The sequence below is a fragment of the Columba livia genome, chromosome 16 (genome assembly GCF_036013475.1).
Source record: "Columba livia isolate bColLiv1 breed racing homer chromosome 16, bColLiv1.pat.W.v2, whole genome shotgun sequence".
Taxonomy (NCBI): Eukaryota; Metazoa; Chordata; class Aves; order Columbiformes; family Columbidae; genus Columba; species Columba livia.
This window is the reverse complement of record NC_088617.1, coordinates 1,447,402-1,467,037: the sequence shown is the minus strand read 5'-3', so window position 1 is coordinate 1,467,037 and position 19,636 is coordinate 1,447,402. Positions and strand designations below refer to the sequence as shown.

General features: G+C 48.0%; 1 protein-coding gene and 1 long non-coding RNA gene across 3 annotated transcripts; one reads left to right on the top strand and one right to left on the bottom strand.

The window, feature by feature from the left end:
* Positions 1–4,265: 4,265 nt before the first annotated feature.
* On the bottom strand, positions 4,266–19,270 carry LOC110358940 (uncharacterized). The gene is made up of 4 exons (XR_010466523.1): positions 18,609–19,270; positions 18,364–18,464; positions 16,372–16,438; positions 4,266–4,448 (listed from the first exon to the last, which is right to left on the bottom strand). It is a non-coding gene; the product is annotated as an uncharacterized LOC110358940 (long non-coding RNA).
* LOC102095819 (perilipin-3) lies at positions 10,933–16,047 on the top strand. Of its 2 annotated transcripts, none has more exons than XM_021287853.2 (8): positions 10,933–11,033; positions 11,672–11,739; positions 12,474–12,669; positions 13,474–13,556; positions 13,799–14,039; positions 14,598–14,797; positions 14,932–15,060; positions 15,191–16,047. In XM_021287853.2, the coding sequence occupies exons 1-8, from the start codon at positions 10,973–10,975 to the stop codon at positions 15,593–15,595; spliced, it is 1,383 nt and encodes a 460-aa protein (XP_021143528.2). In that variant the 5' UTR covers positions 10,933–10,972; the 3' UTR covers positions 15,596–16,047. The 2 variants fall into 2 exon arrangements, with proteins under 2 accessions (XP_021143528.2, XP_021143527.2); XM_021287852.2 differs by having other exon boundaries at positions 10,934–11,033; positions 11,664–11,739; positions 15,191–16,046.
* Positions 19,271–19,636: the final 366 nt, after the last annotated feature.

The following is a 19,636-nucleotide window of genomic DNA, read 5'->3' as shown; positions in this document are numbered from 1 at the left end:
AGAAAAAAAAAAGAACTAAAAGAAAAATGCCATAAACTTCACTTTGAAATGCTCAAAGTATCTTTTCCCTTTGAGCTTTTCAAAGGCGGTTTTTCCCTCTTGCTTTTTCAAAGATATATTTTGCTTTAAAGTCAGGTCTAACTCAAAAAAGAAATAAGTGAAAGGGAAATGAAAAATACAAAAGGGTTAAAAAGGGACATAAAGTGCCAAATGACCTGAAATGGTGAAGTTTTTTGCACTCCTGAGGACTAGAAACTTTATTTCCTTTTAATGAATTCCAGGGCAGCTGGGACACAGCAAGTGCCATGATGCTGCGGTGAGGTCCAGCAACCACGGAGAAGCTGATATTTGTGCTCCAGCGAATTGTGGTTTTGCAGAGCTCGTTCAGGCCCATTCTCAGTGCTCCAGGTGGGTTTCCTTAAGTCTCTGTTTCATTGCAAAAGAAGAAAATTGATCATCTGTAGAGGGTCTGTCCTTCAGTAGCTTTGACAGGGGCTCTGGCATCCTCAGCCAGAGGTTCAGTGGTTCCTTGTGGCCTCTTTGCTGCCCAGCTATGGGCATCCCACCTTTTCCCCTCAGGTAAAGGGATCTCCCAAAAGCCGACATGCTGTTGCTCTTTCCTCAAGGGGCACTAGGCACAAAAGACAATTTAATTATCAACCTTAAGGAAGTTTTCTCTCTTCTTACATTCTTCTCTAAATAACTGATGAAGTGGAGCAGCTCAGACAAAGCCACTTCTCTCAGCTGTAAACCAGAGCACAGAGAAAATCACTAAACCTCTCATTTACCTGTCAGAGTCAAATAAAAAAGCGGAGCGTGATGCTAATTGTTCTCAGTATGCTGGTTATGATGGTGCATTTCTCAGCACAGATGCTCTTAAATAACTCAACAAATCTGGGGACCTGCTGGCTCTAACTGGCTTGTTTTGCTTGGGGGGATGCAGCCACCTCTGCAGAACCATGTCCCAGGGGTCTGCAAGGAGCTGTGTGCTGTTCAGTGCTGATTAGAGCTCTGTGGATGTTTAATTTTGCGGAGATGGCCGGGGGGGATAAGCCAGATGAGGGACCTCAGGCTGGGAGAGTGATTCTGGCAGCCTTGGAAGATCCAAGGGTCCTTGAGTTACCGTGAGCAGAGCAGATCTGAGCAGGCTGGAGTCCTCGCTTGGAGAAAAGAGTAGAATAGTTCCAGCCTCTGTGTGCTGCAGAGGGTGAGGACAGGCTCGGTAGCCCATATTTCCATGATGGGCAACTGTGTCACCCAGCAGCCAGCCAGAGCCCTTTCCAGGGGCACCTTCCCTGGGAAATGCTCCGTTTGCAGCTCTGCAAAGGTATTTCTCACACACTTGTCTCTCACCACTTGGAAGCGCAGAGGCCAGAAGTATAAGTGTCTTAAAATTTACACAGTTTCTTGAAGATAAAATCTACTGGGTGTCCATCTGAGTGCAGGGTTTGGATGTCCTTGTGAGCATTGGCGCTTTACTCCTATGCTTTCATCATTTGTCTAGATAGAGCTTTGAAGTCCCAGGTCTGGAGGGAGAAATACCATCTGTGTTTATGTCTTGATTGTCTTTCTAAGGGAGTTTCTGGGAACACTTCTAGGGAGGAGATGTGTATGTTTTTTTCTTGTTGTTGTTAAATTTTACTATTTTTAATACAAATTTTCACTTCATTCAAAGAGAAAAGGACAAGGAGCTGCAGCACCAAGGGGCCAAACACTGCATGTGTCTGTCGGGGTCTGTGAGCACTGGGTTGGAGGTGTTCCAGGGTCCATACCAGTTCTCCAAGTTCAGGTAAACCCATGGCAACCCAGGTTTTGGGGCCGTGTGCTCCCATTTCTGCAGAAGCAGGGAACCCTCGCCCCCATCCTGCCCTGAACTCGTGGACTCTTGGAGGCTGAAGAGGCTCACCTGAGAGCGAGCACTTAGCAGGACTGAGGGCGTTTCACTGCCCATTAGTTTTGGCACTGGAACATCTGGTAAAAAATAAATTGTGGAGATGTTTGGCATAACTGGTGCATGCCCCACACCTCCAGGCTTCACAAAATAAACCACGTTTTGTTACTTAATGAGGTTAGCAGATGTGCAAAAGAAGAATCCAAATCTAAATTGTCTCCTGTGATGAGGGCAGCTTCTTTTGCATTGCTACTTCAAAGCCAGCATATGCGAACTGCCCTGCATTCGTGTCCTTCCAGGACATTTCCCGGGCTGTCACGTTTGCTGTCACCTCACCCTGCACCTCTCGCAGCTTGCTGATGGGCCCTGGTGCTGTCCCCAGCTTGCCACCTCAGCTTGGCTGGGATGTTGCAAAGCCCGCTGGTAATTCTCACTAGTTCTATTAGCAATAGCTTGTGGTTTTCTGCCATTTCTCGCATTTGCTGTGCCCCTTGCCTTCACTGGAAGGTTTTTGCATCAGTCTCACTCCTTGCTTGGGATTGTGTGTGAGCACTGAACACCATGGCCCTGCCTCTCAGACTCCAACATCGTAACTACAGATTTCATGAATCAAATAGTATTGCAGAAACAGCAGATGAGAGCCCCCCCATGAATCCTCGCTGCTCTCTCCACCCAGCGCGGCTGAAACCTGGCTGGGCTGCGCAGCACCAGAACACAGCCAGACAAAGAGGGCTGTGAAGAGTGGAAGAACGGAGCAGAGCATGAGAAAGGTGAACAGCGGCAGCGGAGCACCGTTCCTTCCGGCTTCCCCAGCAGCTGGGGGAGTTTTTCTGAACTGCTAGTGAATTTGTCACATCACTGTTCAGTGACTCTATTACCATACTTGGCTTTTCACCCTGATGAACGGCAGGGCTTTCTTTTTGAGTTCTTGACAAGGTCCTTCTCTACCCAGACCCCAGTACGCTACGTATCACCTTCCACCAACAGCCAGAACCTGGTGGAAGTTGCTCCCTTTCTTCTCCCGGTGGAGATCCATTTCATGAAGCAGTGAATTTACGTGCCCACGCTGGCTTCACCGACTCCACAGCTCACTGCTGTTCTCCTTGGGAAGTCACTTTTATTTGTCAGATACGTTATTTTTCCATTACAAGAAACCTATAAGATATATAGGGAGCTGCTTTCCCCCTTTCAGTGAGTACTGTTTGTTTCTGTCTCTAATAAGAGACTGTCAAACCAGCATAAATTCTCCAACACTCCCTCTGCTTTTTTTTGGGCATGTCAACAGTAGGAGAAAGTACATCAATTAGAAATTAAAGAAATTTAGTTAGAAAACAGGTAGGAAAGCCTCAATAGGAAAGCTCACATAAAGCAGAGAACAAAGACACCAGAAATAAAATTGCCTGACAAGCATTAGAATCGATATTAAAAGGAGAGAAAAGAAGTACAGAAGCCTCAAAAATAACCCCAGAAACTGTAAAAAGCAATGCCTGGCTTCAGAAACGAAAAACGCAAGGAACACAACAAATGATTTCAGATCTGTTCCTGTCAGAAAGAAACTTGATTGCACAAAAAAAGAGCAGCAGCTATAGAGATGATCTTATAAAAGGATGTACAATAAAAGATTTGAAAATGGTATCCTCCAAACTACTTTAAAGAATGGCAAAAGAAAGGGATACAGATTAAAATACACTAGTGCTGTAACGTCTAATACAAAACGTTCTGTCAGTGAAAAAGTGTTTTGACAGGTGTAGCAAAACTTACCACCAATCTTAGCGACCCCACCAAAAAAAAGGCTCTGAAAGAATCATTTAAAAATAGCTACAAGTGGCTCGGAAGATCATGGAAGCAAACAGCTCACAATTATCCCCGTGGCTGGAAAGAGATCAAACCTTATTGCTGTGCTATTTTTACAAGAGGCAAAGTAGGACAGTCGTATCACACTGCTCCAGATAACACTGCAAACAAAGGTTACTTGAGAGCACGCAGGCAAATAAACCACCAGCAAGCCGTGAGGTATGAACTGAGCTGCAGCACGTCGCCTTGAAACGCAGAGACTTCTGGAAAAGTCCATCAGGGAAACAGCAATCCCGTGGGAGCATGGGGAGGAGCTCCCGGCCATGGCTGCCCATGACCATCAATGGAGCCACATTACAGTCAAGCAACCTTTGATTGCATCAGTGTTATCCCATAATATTTCTACACTCATATGTGACCTTGATTGCCTGGCATCATGTAGCCACATAAGAGCGTGTGTTTACTTGAAAAAACAAGCATTTTTATTATTTTGCCCCTCAGGCCACCAGTTCTGAAATGGCAAAGCCCAGGAGTTCAGGTACAACTTTAACAATTAAGAAATTAAATATTCACACACACACAAATTGAAATGTATTTAACTGCCTGTTTTTTGGTTTCTGACCTTTTGCTTCTCATTTGAATTGCATATTTTATCCTGTAAATACTCTGAAAAGGTTGTGAGCTGAGGCTGCGGCTCTTCCCAGTGTGGGGTCCCGGGCAGATCGAGGGGGAACGTCTACCAGGTGGTGCCACGTACTTCAGGCTGTTCAAAGGAAAAAGACAGGACATATGGGATTGGAATAACTTTCTCAAAATTACCTCAGTTAACATATAGAGAAAAATTGTAAGTGTTACGGATAAATTAAACTCAAATGGATAATACATTATTTCACATTACCATGTAACAATCTCCTTAGGGTTTTTTAATTGTCCCTACACTGTAGTTTCTGAATCCACTGGCTAAATTTCAATCAGATCTTACAGAGCAGCAAGAGGTTTCAAAGGTGATTAAATTCTTACAAAATGTGAAAAAATAGGCAACTGCATATGAAAAAGATAGTGCTAAGTATCCTAATGGAGGGAAAGATCATTGTGTGAGCACAAGCTCTAACAGCCACCAGAGGATCGGATGGAGAGCGTTCAAATCCAGATGAAGCTCAGCCAGGATCTGCAGTCCGTCATGAGATGTAAACCTGCCTTGTCAGCTCCACAGCCTGGGGACCCTGTGTGGTCAAGGGACACACGTGCTTGTGCTTCTCCTTATGGGGGCTTGGGTAAGTCCCCTCTCAACCACCAACATAGACAGAGCAGCTCTAATCACCCCAGCCTGAAAAGGCATATACAACAGTCTGGACTGAACAGGAGGGAGCACCAGTGAGGGAAGAGAAGAGTAAGAGCAGGCCAGCAAAGGAAAATAACAATAATAATAATATACAAAATGAGTGATGGACAATACAATTACTCACCACCCAGTGATGGATGCTCAGCTTGTCCCTGAGCAGTGGTTCTCCTGACCAGCTTTCCCCAAAATATATACTGAGCAGGATGTCATATGGTATGGAATATCCCTTTGGCCAACCTGGTTCAGCTGCCCTGGCTGTGCCCCCTCCCAGCTTCTTGTGCATGGCATGAGAAGCTGAAAAACCCTTGACTGCTTAGCAACAACTAAAACACCGGTACATTATCAACATTATTCTCATTCTAAATCTGAAGCACAGCACTATACACAGGCACTAGGAAGAAAATAACTCTCTCCAACCTGAAACCAGGACACCTGGGTTGCAATTATTTTGCTAGAAATAAACTAACCATTTCAGAGGAGAGGTGTAACATGAGTTTGGCACTTACCTTATACAATATTCCAACTTTAAAATCAAGGAAGTAAACCTCTCACGGTTGTGTTGTTGGGTAGAAGGAACAAAGGTACTTGTGTCCTTTCTGCCCTGCTGTCCCCAAGGATGTCAATAGCAGGAAAGCTTTTCCTAGTGGATCGATGCAATCACTCAGGTGCGGGTATGTTCACAAGAACATTTGTCCTGAGCACGGGAGTATTTGCAGGGAGCTCACCAGTTCTCACAGTTCACTCCACCAAACCTCAGATGTGCATGTGCCTTCTCTGGGTGCAGGGACCCCCATCATGCCACGGCATCCCTGCCAGGTGACCGTCTCACCACCCCAGCCCTGGGGGACCCTGCGTGTTCACCGCTGCCCTCAGGGACACCGAGCACTTTGCAGACCAGTGAAACACGCAGGTATGTGCCCATTCCTTGATTGTGCTTCTCTGTGCTAAACACTAACACCTCCTCCTGGGATCCCAGAGAGCGCTCCGCAGTGCTAATGAGGAGGTATCGCAGCTCAGCGAGTGCCTGACTCGCTAAGGCAAACAACGTATCGGCCGGAACTAATGCAGAAAAAGATGGCCCTGGTGTCCTTTCTATTCTATTTTTCCCAGCCAAGCTGTCTGTACTTTGGATTCCTTCAGCTGCGTAGAAGGGCATGTGATTTATTCAAACTGGAAAGCTTGCAGACAAAAAAGGCTGTGTAATTATTTTGTATCTGACACAATCATTAGCAGTATTATTTCTTCCAGAGCTGGGAAGGACACTTATAAAACATCTAACAAGCTGCTAAGGAGGTTGCCTAAAGCACTGATGTTCAAAATGTGCTGCTAGAGCCTAATCTTCTGTGCTCCGTACATATGAATATTTGAAGCTCCAGTTTCTTTTTATGGAAGGGACTTCAAATTATATTTCTGAAGGATGTTTCTGGCAGTTTAGTGGGCACCCTCTTCAAATATTGGGCCTAGGTTACCTGTTGATTCCATGATAAAGTGATGATTGAAAGAGGCCAGTACAATCTAAGCAACTGTGCTGTAGAACAGAGGGGCATCCAGGCCTCCTATTTTACTTTGTTGAAGAGCAACAACCTCCTCTGTGCGCATGTATTGTGCAAGTCCTCCAGATCCATTTTCCACGCTGAAAACGAGCACAGTAAGCCAGGCATCAGTCTCTGAGCTCAGGATGCTGTTGGAGAGCTTTTGGATGCCCTCCTATGGGTAACCTGCTATGACCTGGCTCAGCCAGGAGTTGCCCAGTGGTCCAGCCTGCCTGGAAGTCCTGGTCCAGCTAAGAGGGATGCTGGTGGAAGGCAGCTGGTGGCACCTTCTCAGGGGACAGGCACCTATTTCATACAGTCACTGTATGCAGTTTGCACAGGTCTCGGGAGAAAGAACAAGGTTCCACGGGCAGCAGAGCCCAGCTTGTCCTTGAGCTCTGCAAGCTCAGGCCGAACTCCTACATAAACACATGGCCACATCAGAGACTGAACGTGCCTCATCCTCCTGGGGGAAGCAAATCCAAGGACCTGGAAACTAGTGCTGGCCAAATCTGCACAGAAAAAGTCTGGTTCTCTGGTTAAGGGGACGGTGGTTTGACTTGACCAGGAGCTGCCTTTCTAATGGTAAGTGTGGAGTCTATTATCAGCAATCCCTAGCTCTCATCTGGCACTTTTCATCAGCAGATCACAAAGCGTGTTGTGGACAAAGGTCAAAATAATGATTGCCATTTTAAAGATGGAGAAGCTGAGACACAGAGCCCAACAGCCGCAGAGGAAGTCACCCCGCAGGCAGCTGGCAGAGCTGAGGACAGAGTCCCACAGTCCCGAAGTCCAGCCCAGCACTCTGGCCTCCCTGTTCCCATCATTACCACTGGGAAGTCTACTGCTAATTGGTGTCGAATGTTTGAAAGTGGAAGGAGCTGCCGTCATGGATACAGCATCCGCAGGCTGTCCTCTGCCATGGCTGGAGCCCTGCTCTTCCACAATAGCTCTGTGATCTGCAAACAGTGCAATAACGAGCACAGAAACAGCGATTCATTTGCAACCGGTGCAAATGCTTGTCATGTCATACAAAGACAGAATAAACTGTTAGCTGTGGCCCTCTTACACTGACCGAGCCAGCTGGTTCACTGATTTCTCCAGTACCAACTGGAACAGACTGTCAGGACCTGTTGTATCAATTCTCTCCTGTAAATTTTGTACAGGGTTTACACTCAACTTGTGCCTTTCACATCACAACAGCACCCATGTTCTCCCTGTCCCCACCCTGGGTAGTGTCTTTCCTTTGCAATAGGTGGGGTGTCAGCAGTGAATAGGAAGGAAAACCCCTCCCCAGCCATGCACACACACAAACATGCATCCCCAAGAAGGTTTTAGCTGCAGATGCACAGATGCGCCTCCACCCGCGGTGCTGAGCACGTGGCTGCCAACCCGACAGACCTGACCCTCCATCCCTGCCCATGCAGGGACACCTTGAAGAAGTTGGGGTTCTTGGACACGCAGCCTGCCCAAGCAAGGCTCAGCTCTCTATCCTCCCGTTAGTCTCTTTGAAATTGCAATTATAGGGATTTACCAGCACTTCTGACACACCAGGTTCACGGTAAAGAAGATGGGAAGAAGCTCTCTAGTTTGGGATTTCTGTTGTATTGATGTTGCTGTGTTACCTCCCTACCCCAGCTCAGGACAGTTCATAGCCCTTCACCCACGTTAAAACGGGGAAAAAGGATACCTGCTAAACTAAAATAAATCTGGCTTGGGTGATTCCACAGCAAGGGCTTTACTGATCTTTAGTGAAGGAGAAAAACCCACACATCAGAAACTCTCCTGTTTGATGTTCCCAGTGTCTCCTGTTGTTTTTGACAGTTTGTCTTCACCTTCCTTACAAACACAGGTGCTGTGCAGCTTCCACCAAGGCAACGGGGGTAGTTATCACCATAACTACCCAGCTATTGAAACCCAGCTGTACAGCAATTAAGCTCAGCTCCGCAGCAGGCTGGCAGCTATCACACTATTACATCTTCTGGAGACAGAAAGGCTCCGTCAACACTACAAAGGATCTGAACAGCAATTTCCGGGTGGAGAGTCTCTGACCCCCCGTGACACAAAGCACTAGGACATGCCTCTTGGTGACTAACAGCAGCAGACCTACCACATGAAATGACTTGCTGTTTTCTACCTCTGCATGAGCTTTTTTTCTGCCAAGGGGGCTTAGCAAACCAGCCTGTTTTCAAAAAGAGGGGGTACAGGAAGGGTGCAAGAGAGGACAGCAGCAGTTCCTTGGAAGTCAGTATGTTTTTGAAGGGTTTTCCACGGGAGTTCAGGTGCTGAGTCACGCTGGTGACTCTGTCGCTGGTAACCGGTACTTCTTTGCTGGCAGCTGAAGGGAGCTGACAGGGACCACTCGGCTTCCGACTGCACAGCAGCTCGAGCTCGGGAGCACAGGAACAGAAATCTGTAGGATTTGAGGGTTGATCCTTCACTGCCTGGATGCATGTGGCAGGTGTGGGGCAGCAGGACAACACTGCTCCTGGGAGAGCCTGGGGTCCCCTGAAGCCTTGTGCTGTACTATGAGCTGTGTGAAGCTCATCTTCTGGAAGACATTTGGAAGCAGTGGTAGCTCCCATTTCGACAGGTTCCAAATCCAATTTCGTGTGTAAACATCCTCAGGAAACTCACTTCAGGCGGAGAAGACTGCACAAACAGCTCAAGACACCAAGGGTTCTTCTGTCCCTGTACAAGCCAACTAACCATGATGAGTCTGATCATCCAAAGCCTTACCAGGAGCTCTGTCAAGTGGAGGACCTACTCACCCCGAGTCCTCGACTCAGGACCCAGCGTGGGCTCTACCCTTGATACTCTGCCTCTGCTGCACAGGGCATTCACAGTTGAGCATATGAGGAGCAACTACAAGTGGGTATGTGGCACAGGAGGATGACACGTTTCAGGGATGCGGCTGTCACCGTCCCAAATCAGAAAATGAAAGACAGACGTCAAGGCAAGAGGCACAAACACTGCTCCTTTCTAAAGGTGTTCTGGGACAACGGATGCTCTGGCATGACGCTACCACTGCTTCAGGGATTGTCTGGAGGACTGTTGGTTCCCAGAGGATTTTTTTGTCTTTTTCAGAAAAGATACAAGGGAATATACAGAGGGATTTACACTCTGATTGCTCTTGTGTTCTCTATTACAGTGACAGAGAGCTCTGATGAGAGAGAATATGTCAGAACCTCCAGATTTACTGGATTAGCCTCCAGCGTCACACTTGCTGGCAGTTTCATGGCCATTACAACAGGCTTATTTTTGCAGCCGCACAACCACCCAAGATCACCATCCAGAAAACTGTGTAACACTGTGACCTTTGTGCCACTGGGTCATTCAAATGTTTATTGAGTTTACCACTAAGTGCACCTGAGAAATGACAGCTAATGCCTTATATTTAGTGTAAAAATTAGGATCTTTCGTACTTAGTGTCAATCATTAGAGCAACTGAATTACTTGTAATGTTCAGAATCCAGGGACAAAAGAAGATCTGTAGATAACTGGTGCAGAGACACATGGAACCTGGCCTGCACAGAATTATGACACCTCAGACAAACTTAGAAATGAAATGCCTCTTAAATAACCCAAAACCTCATCCAGAATGTTATCTAGGAACAAAGACACTCGGGATCTGCAGCAAAAGAGGGGGACTTGCTTAGAAAATAGTTAAACCAACCACAGTCATACAGGACTTCCAGACTCTTGTGATTTGCCATTTCTGGCCTCACTTCTGGGGACCTCCCTACCATGGCTCTAGGGGTGAAGGCAATGTGACACTTGTCCGTCCAGTGTTCCAGGGCCTCATACCTTACTTACAACACTTCTGACTCATGCACTGCAAACATGGTGAGATGTGCGACCATCCTGCCTTTGGTCACCTCTATTCCAACAGCCACCAGCTCCTCATCCAGACAGCATGATGTGGTGTGACCACCACATCAAAGTAAGCAGCTGAGCAGCTACTGCTGTCATTAAACAATAAGCACTAGTAGATAAAAGCAATAGGAATTTCACACCAGGTGTGAAGTCCTCCTCTGGATTTGTTTTCCTACATTTGCTTTGCTTTTCTGGCTATTGTTTCCCATCCAAAAGAGCACCAGAACTAATTGCCATTTCTAGACGGCGTGTGGCAAAGATCACAGAGGGTTTGTGGTCTGTGCCAGCAATGCCACTCTCATGGTGCAGGAGCGCTGACCTCTGAAGGGTGCTCCTCTACACAGGACAAGGTGTATCTGTCTGATTACAGAGTAATTAACAAGCCACAGCAGGGCTTGTCTCCACCCCATTCCACTCTAATTGGCCAAGACAGAGACTGGCTCCTTTCTGTTGCTCCCCAGAGCTGTCAGTCACTGAGGGTCCCTCCTTACACCACTTATCAACCAGTATAAAAAGGCAGAACAAGGCTAATGGAGCATGGTGTGGTGTCTGTTTCTTTCTTTGCTGCTCATCTGTTTGCTGTCAACAGGGCAAAAAGGTACTGTTCTGAGATTTTTGGGTGTTACAGCTACAATTGTTCCATGAACTCCTGGTTCATGGTTAGATGTTTCTTACCTGGTGTAATTACAGACTGGAGTTAGTCTTAGCTGACATGAGGTTGGTTGTGGTCCTGCATGAAAGGTTGGGTACAGCTTTTGAGTGAAAAGCTGGTTCTGCTTGGGCTGTGCTAACAGAGCAGAGCAGCTTCTTCAGATGGTTTGGTTTGTTTTTTCCAGTTCTGCAGTTCCTACCTCTCAGTGCAAGACTTCCTTAAAGCCTTGGTGGGGAGGAGGGAGATACCTGCTACCTTTTCTAAGTATATTGAGAATAAGCACTATGATGTCTCTGGCAAGAGCTCTGCTCAGTGAGAAAAGACTTGTTTCTCATCATTCCTCTGATTATCATAAACCTATATGAAACCTAAATATGAGGTGGCTTTGCAAGCAGCACAATTCTGTTTCTTCTGTAATGGGGAGAGGCATGTTTTGGGGATCTTCCCTTAATGAGTAGTGAAGGAACATGTCCCTTTAATGAGGCCAGAGGGAAGTGTCCCCCGGGAAGGGGAATCCCTCTGGAGGCTCAATGGCTGTTTTGTCTCGTTCTCTTCCTAAACCCATGGTGCTAATAGCATTTCAGCTGCAATGGCCTCTGCTCTGCCTGACAAAGAGGAAGCTGCCAAGGGATCCGAGGAGGAGGAGCAGCAGGTAGGTGCCTCATGTCAGATGTACTGAGGGGCTGCTCCTGGGTGTGAGTGTGAGGATGTCACCCAGCTGTGGAGCTCAGCCCCACAAATGGAGGGGGGTGTTGCCTCTATGCCCTGCAGCTTCTCTGGAAATGTGGGTGGCAGCACCGACAAAAGAGTAGACCGAAGACTCTGTGAGTAACCTCCTAGGCCAAGAAAATAGGCTGGTTCTTGGCTAGGAAAGATGTATTTCTAACTCTGTAGTCAAGACCCTGGCTTTCTGCAGGTGATGCTTCTATGGAAGGGCTCCCAGGAAACCTGCGGCACCTGCTTTACTCCCAGCAGCGTACATCTTGCAAAGTCAAGCCTGTCAGTTTAAAAGCAACTTTGTCCTGTCTGATGAAGCTTTTCCTGGAGTATTGGCTTGTTAAGTAGCCATACCAAATGAATTAGAGCTGGACATGAGTACATAAGTGTTGAAGCTGCTCACAGACTCAGCTGGCCCTTGGGTAACATTGTGCCAGAGGAACACCTTTCTAGAATAGACCAACCATGAGTGTCAGTGCTCCACAGTTTGTTTCACAACTGAGCTGTAGATTTAAAGCAAGTGTCCAAGCAAGGCAAGCCTTGCTTTATCAACCAGACTAGGTGACTTGAACAGCCAAACAAAACAGGATGTTTTGGGGCAAAACAGCATAGGAAGCTCAGGGTCATATGCAAAAGCTTCATGGCTTTTTTCTTCTTTCTGTCCTCCAGGATGCAGTAGATCAGGTGGCCAACCTGACCTTGGTCAGCTCTGCCTGTGACATGGTTTCCACGGTTTATGCCTCCACTAAGGACATCCACCCCTGCATCAGATCTGTGTGCGATGCCGCAGAGAGAGGAGTGAGGAGCGTGACGGCAGCCACGGCCAGCTGCGTGCAGCCAGTTCTGACCTCGCTGGAGCCCCGTGGTAATCCCCCCAGCACGGGCAGCTCTGCACCGGCCTCTGAGGGGTTCTCTGGTTCTTTGCAGAAAGGAGTCCTAGGATGTGGAAATGCACCTCTATCACCATATTAAAGTGACAATTCCTGGCTTATAAGTAAGGCTAAAAAGGGGAGCCCTAGTCTGAGTGGTGTGATGGAGGACCAGGGCTTGACTCTGATATTGAGTTCCCAAAACCTGATCTTGCAAGGTCCAAAGTATTGGGTGGCAGATTATTATAGGTGGATTCTTACAAGTGACAGGAAAAAGCTTTATCTTGGAGGACTGTTACATCTAAAGGTCTTGTTTGCCATGGCTCTTAAATAACATGACTGTGGCATCTGAGAAGAAGCTCTAAACTCCTGGAGAGAGAGGGGTTATTCTTAATGACAAGTATCTGACAAAGCGGCCTATGTGAGAGGCCTGAGCTCACTCTAAGCCCAGAGTGGGCATCCCCCTACTATCAGTTGCTATGTGAACCCAGGTCCTAAGGATGTGGAGGCTTGGGCAGAGATAAGGGCTTATGCATCTATTTGGTCAAAAGCTCAAGAAGCTGTAGAAGGGGGTCCCATGAAGGGGTGTGTACAAGTGGAATTTGGCTGCTGTCGAAGTGAACAGATCTACAAGAAGACCAAGACAAGCTGCTCTACAAAATCAGCTTATAACACACCTGACCTGATGGTCTGAATGGAGACCTTCATCTGGGTTCCCTGCAGAGCAGCTTGCTCAGGAATGTAGAACTTGATGGCATTGCAGAAAAACAAGTTTTGACAGTACTTTTTTTTCCTCCCAGTTGCTGCAGCAAGTGATTGTGCCTCCAAGGGCTTGGATAAGCTAGGGGAAAAGCTCCCACTCCTTCAGAAGCCAGTGGAACAGGTAAGAATTAAAGGCTGCGCAGTTCCTGGCTGGCAGAGGGTCCTGGTTTTGCAGTGTTTCTAACCCTGGGAGTGAAGTAAGCTCTTGTATGAGGAGCAAACTACTCCTAGGTACACAGTGCAAGCTCCTACAGGAGGAAATACTTAGCAGACACCATGCTAATTGTCCTCTTGGTGTGTTTTGGAATTGTGGTGTAGTACATGATGCAATCCCTTATCAGACAAGTGTCTCCTCTTTCACAGATTATCTCAGATACAAAAGAGCTGGTGTCATCCAGAGTGGCTGATGTGAAGGATGCTGTGAGCAGCAAAGTGACAGAGGTGATGGATGTAACTAAGGAGACTCTTCAGAGTGGCGTGGAGGCTGCCAGAGCTGCAGTGATGGTCCTGGACTCCAGAATGAGCCAGACAGCTGTAAGTGGAGCAGAAGCTGTGCTGGAGAGCACAGAAGACAGCTCCCTCCCCATTGGGAATGAGGATCTCGGTAAGGAAACAGCATATGTTTGGGGAGACCTTACTGAGGCTTTTCTGTACTTAAAAGGAGCTGATAAGAAAGATGGGGAACAGACTTTTTAGAAGGGCATTTTATGACAGGACAAGGGGTGATGGTTTTAAACTAAAGGAGGGGAAGATTCAGGCCAGACATGATGAAGAAATTGTTGCCCTGCAGGTGGTGAGAGCCTGGCCCAGGTTGGCCAGAGAGGTGGTAGATGAACCATCCCTGGAGACATCCCAGGCCAGGCTGGACGGTGCTCTGAGCAACCTGAGCTGGTGAAGATGTCCCTGCTCAGGGCAGGGGTGGGACTGGGGGGCTGGGAAGGTCCCTTCAGCCCAAACTGTTCTATGGTTCTGTTTGTAATGGGAGCCACTACACTGGGGATGGTCAGTCCCATTCCTCACCCCACTGCTCTGGAATGGGGCTCATGGGAAGTGCTGTGTTGGAGGCTGCCTGGCTCCTAATCCAAGATCTCCTGACACATTTTCACTCTGTGTGGTAAGCATCCCTGGTCAGATGCTTGCAGATACCATCTTTTTTTCTCAGCCAAACTGGCGGCATCTGAAGAGGGTGCAGACATAATGTCTGTGGAGCAGCAGCAGGAGAAGAGGAGGTACTTTGTGCGGCTGGGGTCTCTCTCTGATGAACTCCGCCAACTTGCCTACCTGCACTCAACAGAGAAAATGAAGCGGCTGTGGCAGGGCATGCAGGAGGCCCTTGCACAGCTTCACTGGGTCATTGGACTGGTAGGTAGAGCTCCATTCCCTGGAAGGAGGGGACCAAACTGCTGGCTTGGTCTCAGCTTTGTCGCTATGATAAACAGCTGTGCTGGTCACCAGCAGATCTGTTTGCCTGATGCTCTGATCTTCCCCTGACACAGATTGAAGTGTTTAAGCAAGGATTTAATCAAAAGCTTCAGGCGGGGCAGGAGAAACTGCACCAGATGTGGCTGGAGTGGAGTAGGAAGTGTTCTGAAGAGAGTGGAGATGAAAGCTCTGCAGAGCCAGAGGTACCTCCTGGGGAGGGAAGATAAGGGCTCTGGGCATCCTCCTGATATATATATATAAAATATATACATAATTATTTTTTTTCTTTAAGTAACTCACTCCCCTGATCTTGTCCTTCCTGCCTCCTCCCAGGAGATGGAGTCTCTGGCCCTGCTCATGGCATGCAGTATCACAAAGCAGCTGCAAATCACCTGCTGCAAGATAGTGTCTGCAATTCAAGGCCTTCCCTTGAGCCTTCAGCATAAGGTGAAACAATCTCTTGGTGCCATAGAGGAGCTGCATGCTTCTTTCTCAGCAGCAAACTCCTTTCAGGACTTGTCCAGCAGTGTCCTGACCCAAAGCCAGAGGAAGCTGTCTGTGATCCAGGAGTGCATGGGGGAGCTGCTGGACTACCTGAAAAACAACACTCCTCTGTTCTGGCTGGTGGGGCCCTTCTCCCCCAGGGAGGAGGAGGTGAAAACCTCCCAGGAGGATGAGCCCTTGCGGGAGAGAGATGCAGGAGCAGGGGATCATCAAGCTTCCACTACCCTCATGTAAAGGATAAGGTGGTGAGCACAGGCCTGCGTGGCATAACTGGTGAGGGCTTGGTCTTTGCTTTCTGTAGCTTCCCTCTCCACTTGAGGATGGAGCTGTCATCATGGCTACTGGGTACTGATGAGTAAATCCTTAGGATCTTTGAAGGAAGGTGGTGAAAGCAGCAGGGTGACTAAGTGCTCATAGCTGCCTTGAGGAATGGTGGCTGAGCTCTGGGCCAGGACAACGGAGCTGAAGCTCTGCAATGCTCCCACCTCCTGAGCAAGCTGTCTATGGTATGTCCATTAGTGTATCCAGGCACTACCCGTATTCAACACAATTACTGCTGTTGGTTTTAAACTCTTGGCTAGTATAAAATGTAAATAATTACCTTCCTAGAGGCTGCTTGTACCAGATCACAACTGCTTAAAATAAAACTACTGTATGCAAAACTACTTACTGCCTCTTGTCTCTTGGAGAAAGGCCACAAGAGTGAGTATTGCTCAAGAGGTGTGTGAACTGTTCTCTTCTTATCCAGCCCTTGATGCTGGGACAGTGCCCGGAGGGACGGCCCGTGCTCTGGTTTGGCCGTGCCCAGCAGGGCAGGGTGGAAGGCTCAGGTAAGATGGTTTAGTTTAGGAGCAGCTGAACATGGGCTTTTTTTTTTTTTTTTTTTTTTTCGTAGAGAAGGACAAAGGTGCTGTCAGTAGCAGCACTTTGCAGTGACTTGTGCTCCTGGCTAAGATGCTCCTGGCATAGATGCTTTTCCAGCTGAAATCTCTGCCAGTGTCAGCACTCACCTCTTCCTTCAGAGGCTCTTCTGGCAGGTCCTGGCAAGACTGGACAGTGTTCTCTTCCCTCTGTGCCCTGTGGATGGCAGAGAAGGGAAGGGGGTCAATAAATCTGCTTCAAATTGCCTTACAAACCAAGCATAAACTTGTGACAATTCCAATGTGATCTTTGTGTGGCTTGTTAAAACCCCTGGAGCCCCCAGGAGCGACAGGCGTCTGACCTGATCGATAGCTCAGCTGCCCTTTACTGCTGCAAACAAGGCAAAGTGCCTTCTGTGAATACAGAGCACTGCCAGCAAATAATTACCCTTGTTGTGGTGCTTTCTGGACACTGGTGCCTCCCTCTGCGGTAATGAAAATCCATTTGCAGAAGCAGTTAGTTTGCAGTATTGACTTCCCTGTCTCCCTCTGATTCTCATATTTATTTAGATTTAGCAATGGCTTGAGGTTCTCCAGCAGTGAATTTGGAGGGGAGGTGATGCGGAGGGTAATTAACAAGCTGACTGCTGACACGGCTGGATTTTATGCCATCCTCACTGGTGATACTTTCTTTTTGTCTGTTTGTGCTAAGCTTGCTTCATAAACTCTGATGGGAGCTTAATGTGGGAGGCTGGTAGGTGGGCAGATGCTGCCTGTCTCTCCCCATGTGCCCTGTCCTGTGTCTCCAGAGGGGAAGGAATGGTGCCATGGGAGCTGTTAAAGGCAATTAGCTGGGATAGCTAATTGAGGGCAAGAAACAGCAAGTAAGGGAAGAGTGTAGAGGAGGCTGAAGCTGGGGAGAGGGGCAATGGGAAAGCATGAGAGGGGTGGGAGAGAGCTGGAGGAGGGGACACCAAGAGTGCTGGGGACAACTGGAGCACAGGTGAGAAGATGGGTGGAAAAATAGTGGTTTGGGATTAAAGATGAGGAGGAGAAGGGGGAACCTGAGCATCTGGATGATTAAAGGAGAAAAGCTGTACAGAGAGGGGTTCAGTGTGACCAGAGCTTGGGCGAGGTGGAGATGACTGGAGGACAGGAGAGGAACCGGATGGTCAGGAGTTAGAGGCTCCTCTCTATAACGGCACGGTGTGCAAGCCCCTTATCAAGTTGTCTCACTGGGTGTCTTGGTGCAAGGCAAAATAACCTCTTTGCCAAGTAAACACTGGAGAAAAACATACTCCTTTGCAGGAGCTGTGCACTGCATACAACCACTCTCGCATGGACCATCCTGCAAGTGATACTATCACATAGCTTGGTTCTGCAAGACAATTCCTTAGGACAAGAGACATCCTGAGCTCTCCTATTTGGGAAAATGCCAACATCTTACAGTGGTCCTTCCCCAGCGGAGAAGTCAGACAGTTCAGTGGTGCTCATGCTGTCCTCACTAAAACACGTGTCTGCCAGCACTGGCTGGTTTCTGGAGGAACATCTGGCTGGCGTGTTCACAACGATGTGCTGCCCCCCTCCCTGCTCCACCGCTCCTGGGCGATGGTTCTGCAGCTGTAAGCTGAAGGTCACTTTAAATGCCATCTTTATTTTGCTGCCTTGATGGGGTAATTATTGCTGAAAATACAAGGTTTACCAAACAAATTACAAAACAAGTGAAGTGTTTACCCTGTAAGAAACTGACTGGAAACACCTGCAATTTTGTGGAACAGAAAAAAGCAATTCTAGGGCTTGTAATGTCTCCCTGGAGCTTCTCTTCCCCAGCTGAACACCCCCTCTCTCTCAGCCTGTCCTCCAGCAGAGCTGGTCCAGCCTCGGGTCATTCCTGGGGCTCCTCTGGCCCCTCTGCAGCAGCTCCTGTGTGTCCTGTGCTGAGGACCCAGAGCTGGCCCAGCACTGCAGGGGGGTCTCACCAGAGCGGGGCAGAGGGGCAGGATCAGCTCCTTGTGATCCCTTGGTATCTTGGCAGAGAGTGGTTGCAGAGCAGCAAGAGCAAAGCGTGGTTCCGTGCTTGGCAAGGTCCCGGTCACACCGGGTGTTGGTGCACAAACTTTTGCTCCAGCACAAGTTACAGACCTGCATCCTGACCTGGTGCCGCTGCCGGGACTCGTGAGCTGCCGAACTGTGACTCTGGAGCAGGAAAGGTGCTCTGGGGCTCAGTCTGGTGGTGGTAGCTCCTGGAGAAGTGTGGCACAGGCACCCATCAAAGCTGAGAAGGCTCAGCCACCGCTTTCAGGTGATTTCCCAAGTCAGCTTTACAGCACTGACGCAATTTAGGACCCCTTCCCTCCCTGCAACCCATTAATACTGGTCCCACTAACCTAAAGGAGGCGCAGAGGAGCATGGATACTTCTGGAATAAAACGAGGGTCCTTACTGCTTCTCCTAAGGTCTTTCTGGTGGTCTGAGAACTCTTTCAATCATTCTGGAAATCTTTGAAAGATTTGTGAGCTCATATGAGTCGGTTTTAGTGTTCCTCTGAAAATCCACAGCAGTAATTTGGCAAATAGAGAATAACCAGGACCTGGAGTGTTCTGGACCCGCTGAGCTGTAATTTGCTATGGGTAATCACTATTCTGCTGCTTCTCTCTGCTGGGTCTGAAAGCTGTGAATTTAGAGTAGGAATCAATTAAACAGCAAATAGGTTTCTTTGTCAAAATCAATTAAGTTCTCTTCCCAGCCAGTGCAACGGTCTCCCTGGAATTCCATATTCTTCTTGGCCGCTATTTCTTCAGCAGCTTTTGCTGGATAATGTTGATGTTTTATAGCTTGATTTAAATCATACAGATCAATGCATATGCATACCTTATTTGGATTTTCAATTACAACCATATATTTAGCCTAAATGAATTATCCAGGTTACAGTTTCAGCTACACAGAGAATTTTTCAGAACACTCAATTCAATTTTTAATTTCTCTGTAAGCATCAGTGATTTCGTTGGAGAGTAGGATCATTACGGTTGTTTTGCCCTTCTTGCTGCAATATTAGTCTTGAAAACGGGCCGCACCAGAAGATTTCAAAGATGTTCAACCTGCGGATTCTGCTTTTGCTTTGGCTAGAGACGCAAACATTTGGGAAGTCAGTGCTGCGGGCTGCGCCATGAAAGCCCTTTCTGAGTCGCTCCTCGGGGACGCGCAGCCCCGTGCGCGCCGCCCCTGCCCGCAGCTCTCAGTCCGGCGTCCCTCACCTGCGCCTGTGCCCGTTCGGACCTGCTGCATCCGGATTAAAAGCATCGTTTTCCCTGACCATTGTGCATCTGAGTATCCTGAGTCCACCTGTGTCTCCAAACCCCAAATTCCTTTGCGAACAAGCCCTTGTCATGCCTGAGTCCCTGTGTCACTGCTGAAAG

Excerpts from the sequence above, each read along its gene's own strand:
- LOC102095819 (XM_021287852.2), top strand. The coding sequence starts at position 10,966 with ATGGAGCATGGTGTGGTGTCTGTTTCTTTCTTTGCTGCTCATCTGTTT. Across the intron at positions 11,034-11,663 it reads GCTGTCAACAGGGCAAAAAG|CATTTCAGCTGCAATGGCCT; the intron begins GTACTGTTCTGA and ends TGGTGCTAATAG. Across the intron at positions 14,798-14,931 it reads TTCACTGGGTCATTGGACTG|ATTGAAGTGTTTAAGCAAGG; the intron begins GTAGGTAGAGCT and ends CCCCTGACACAG.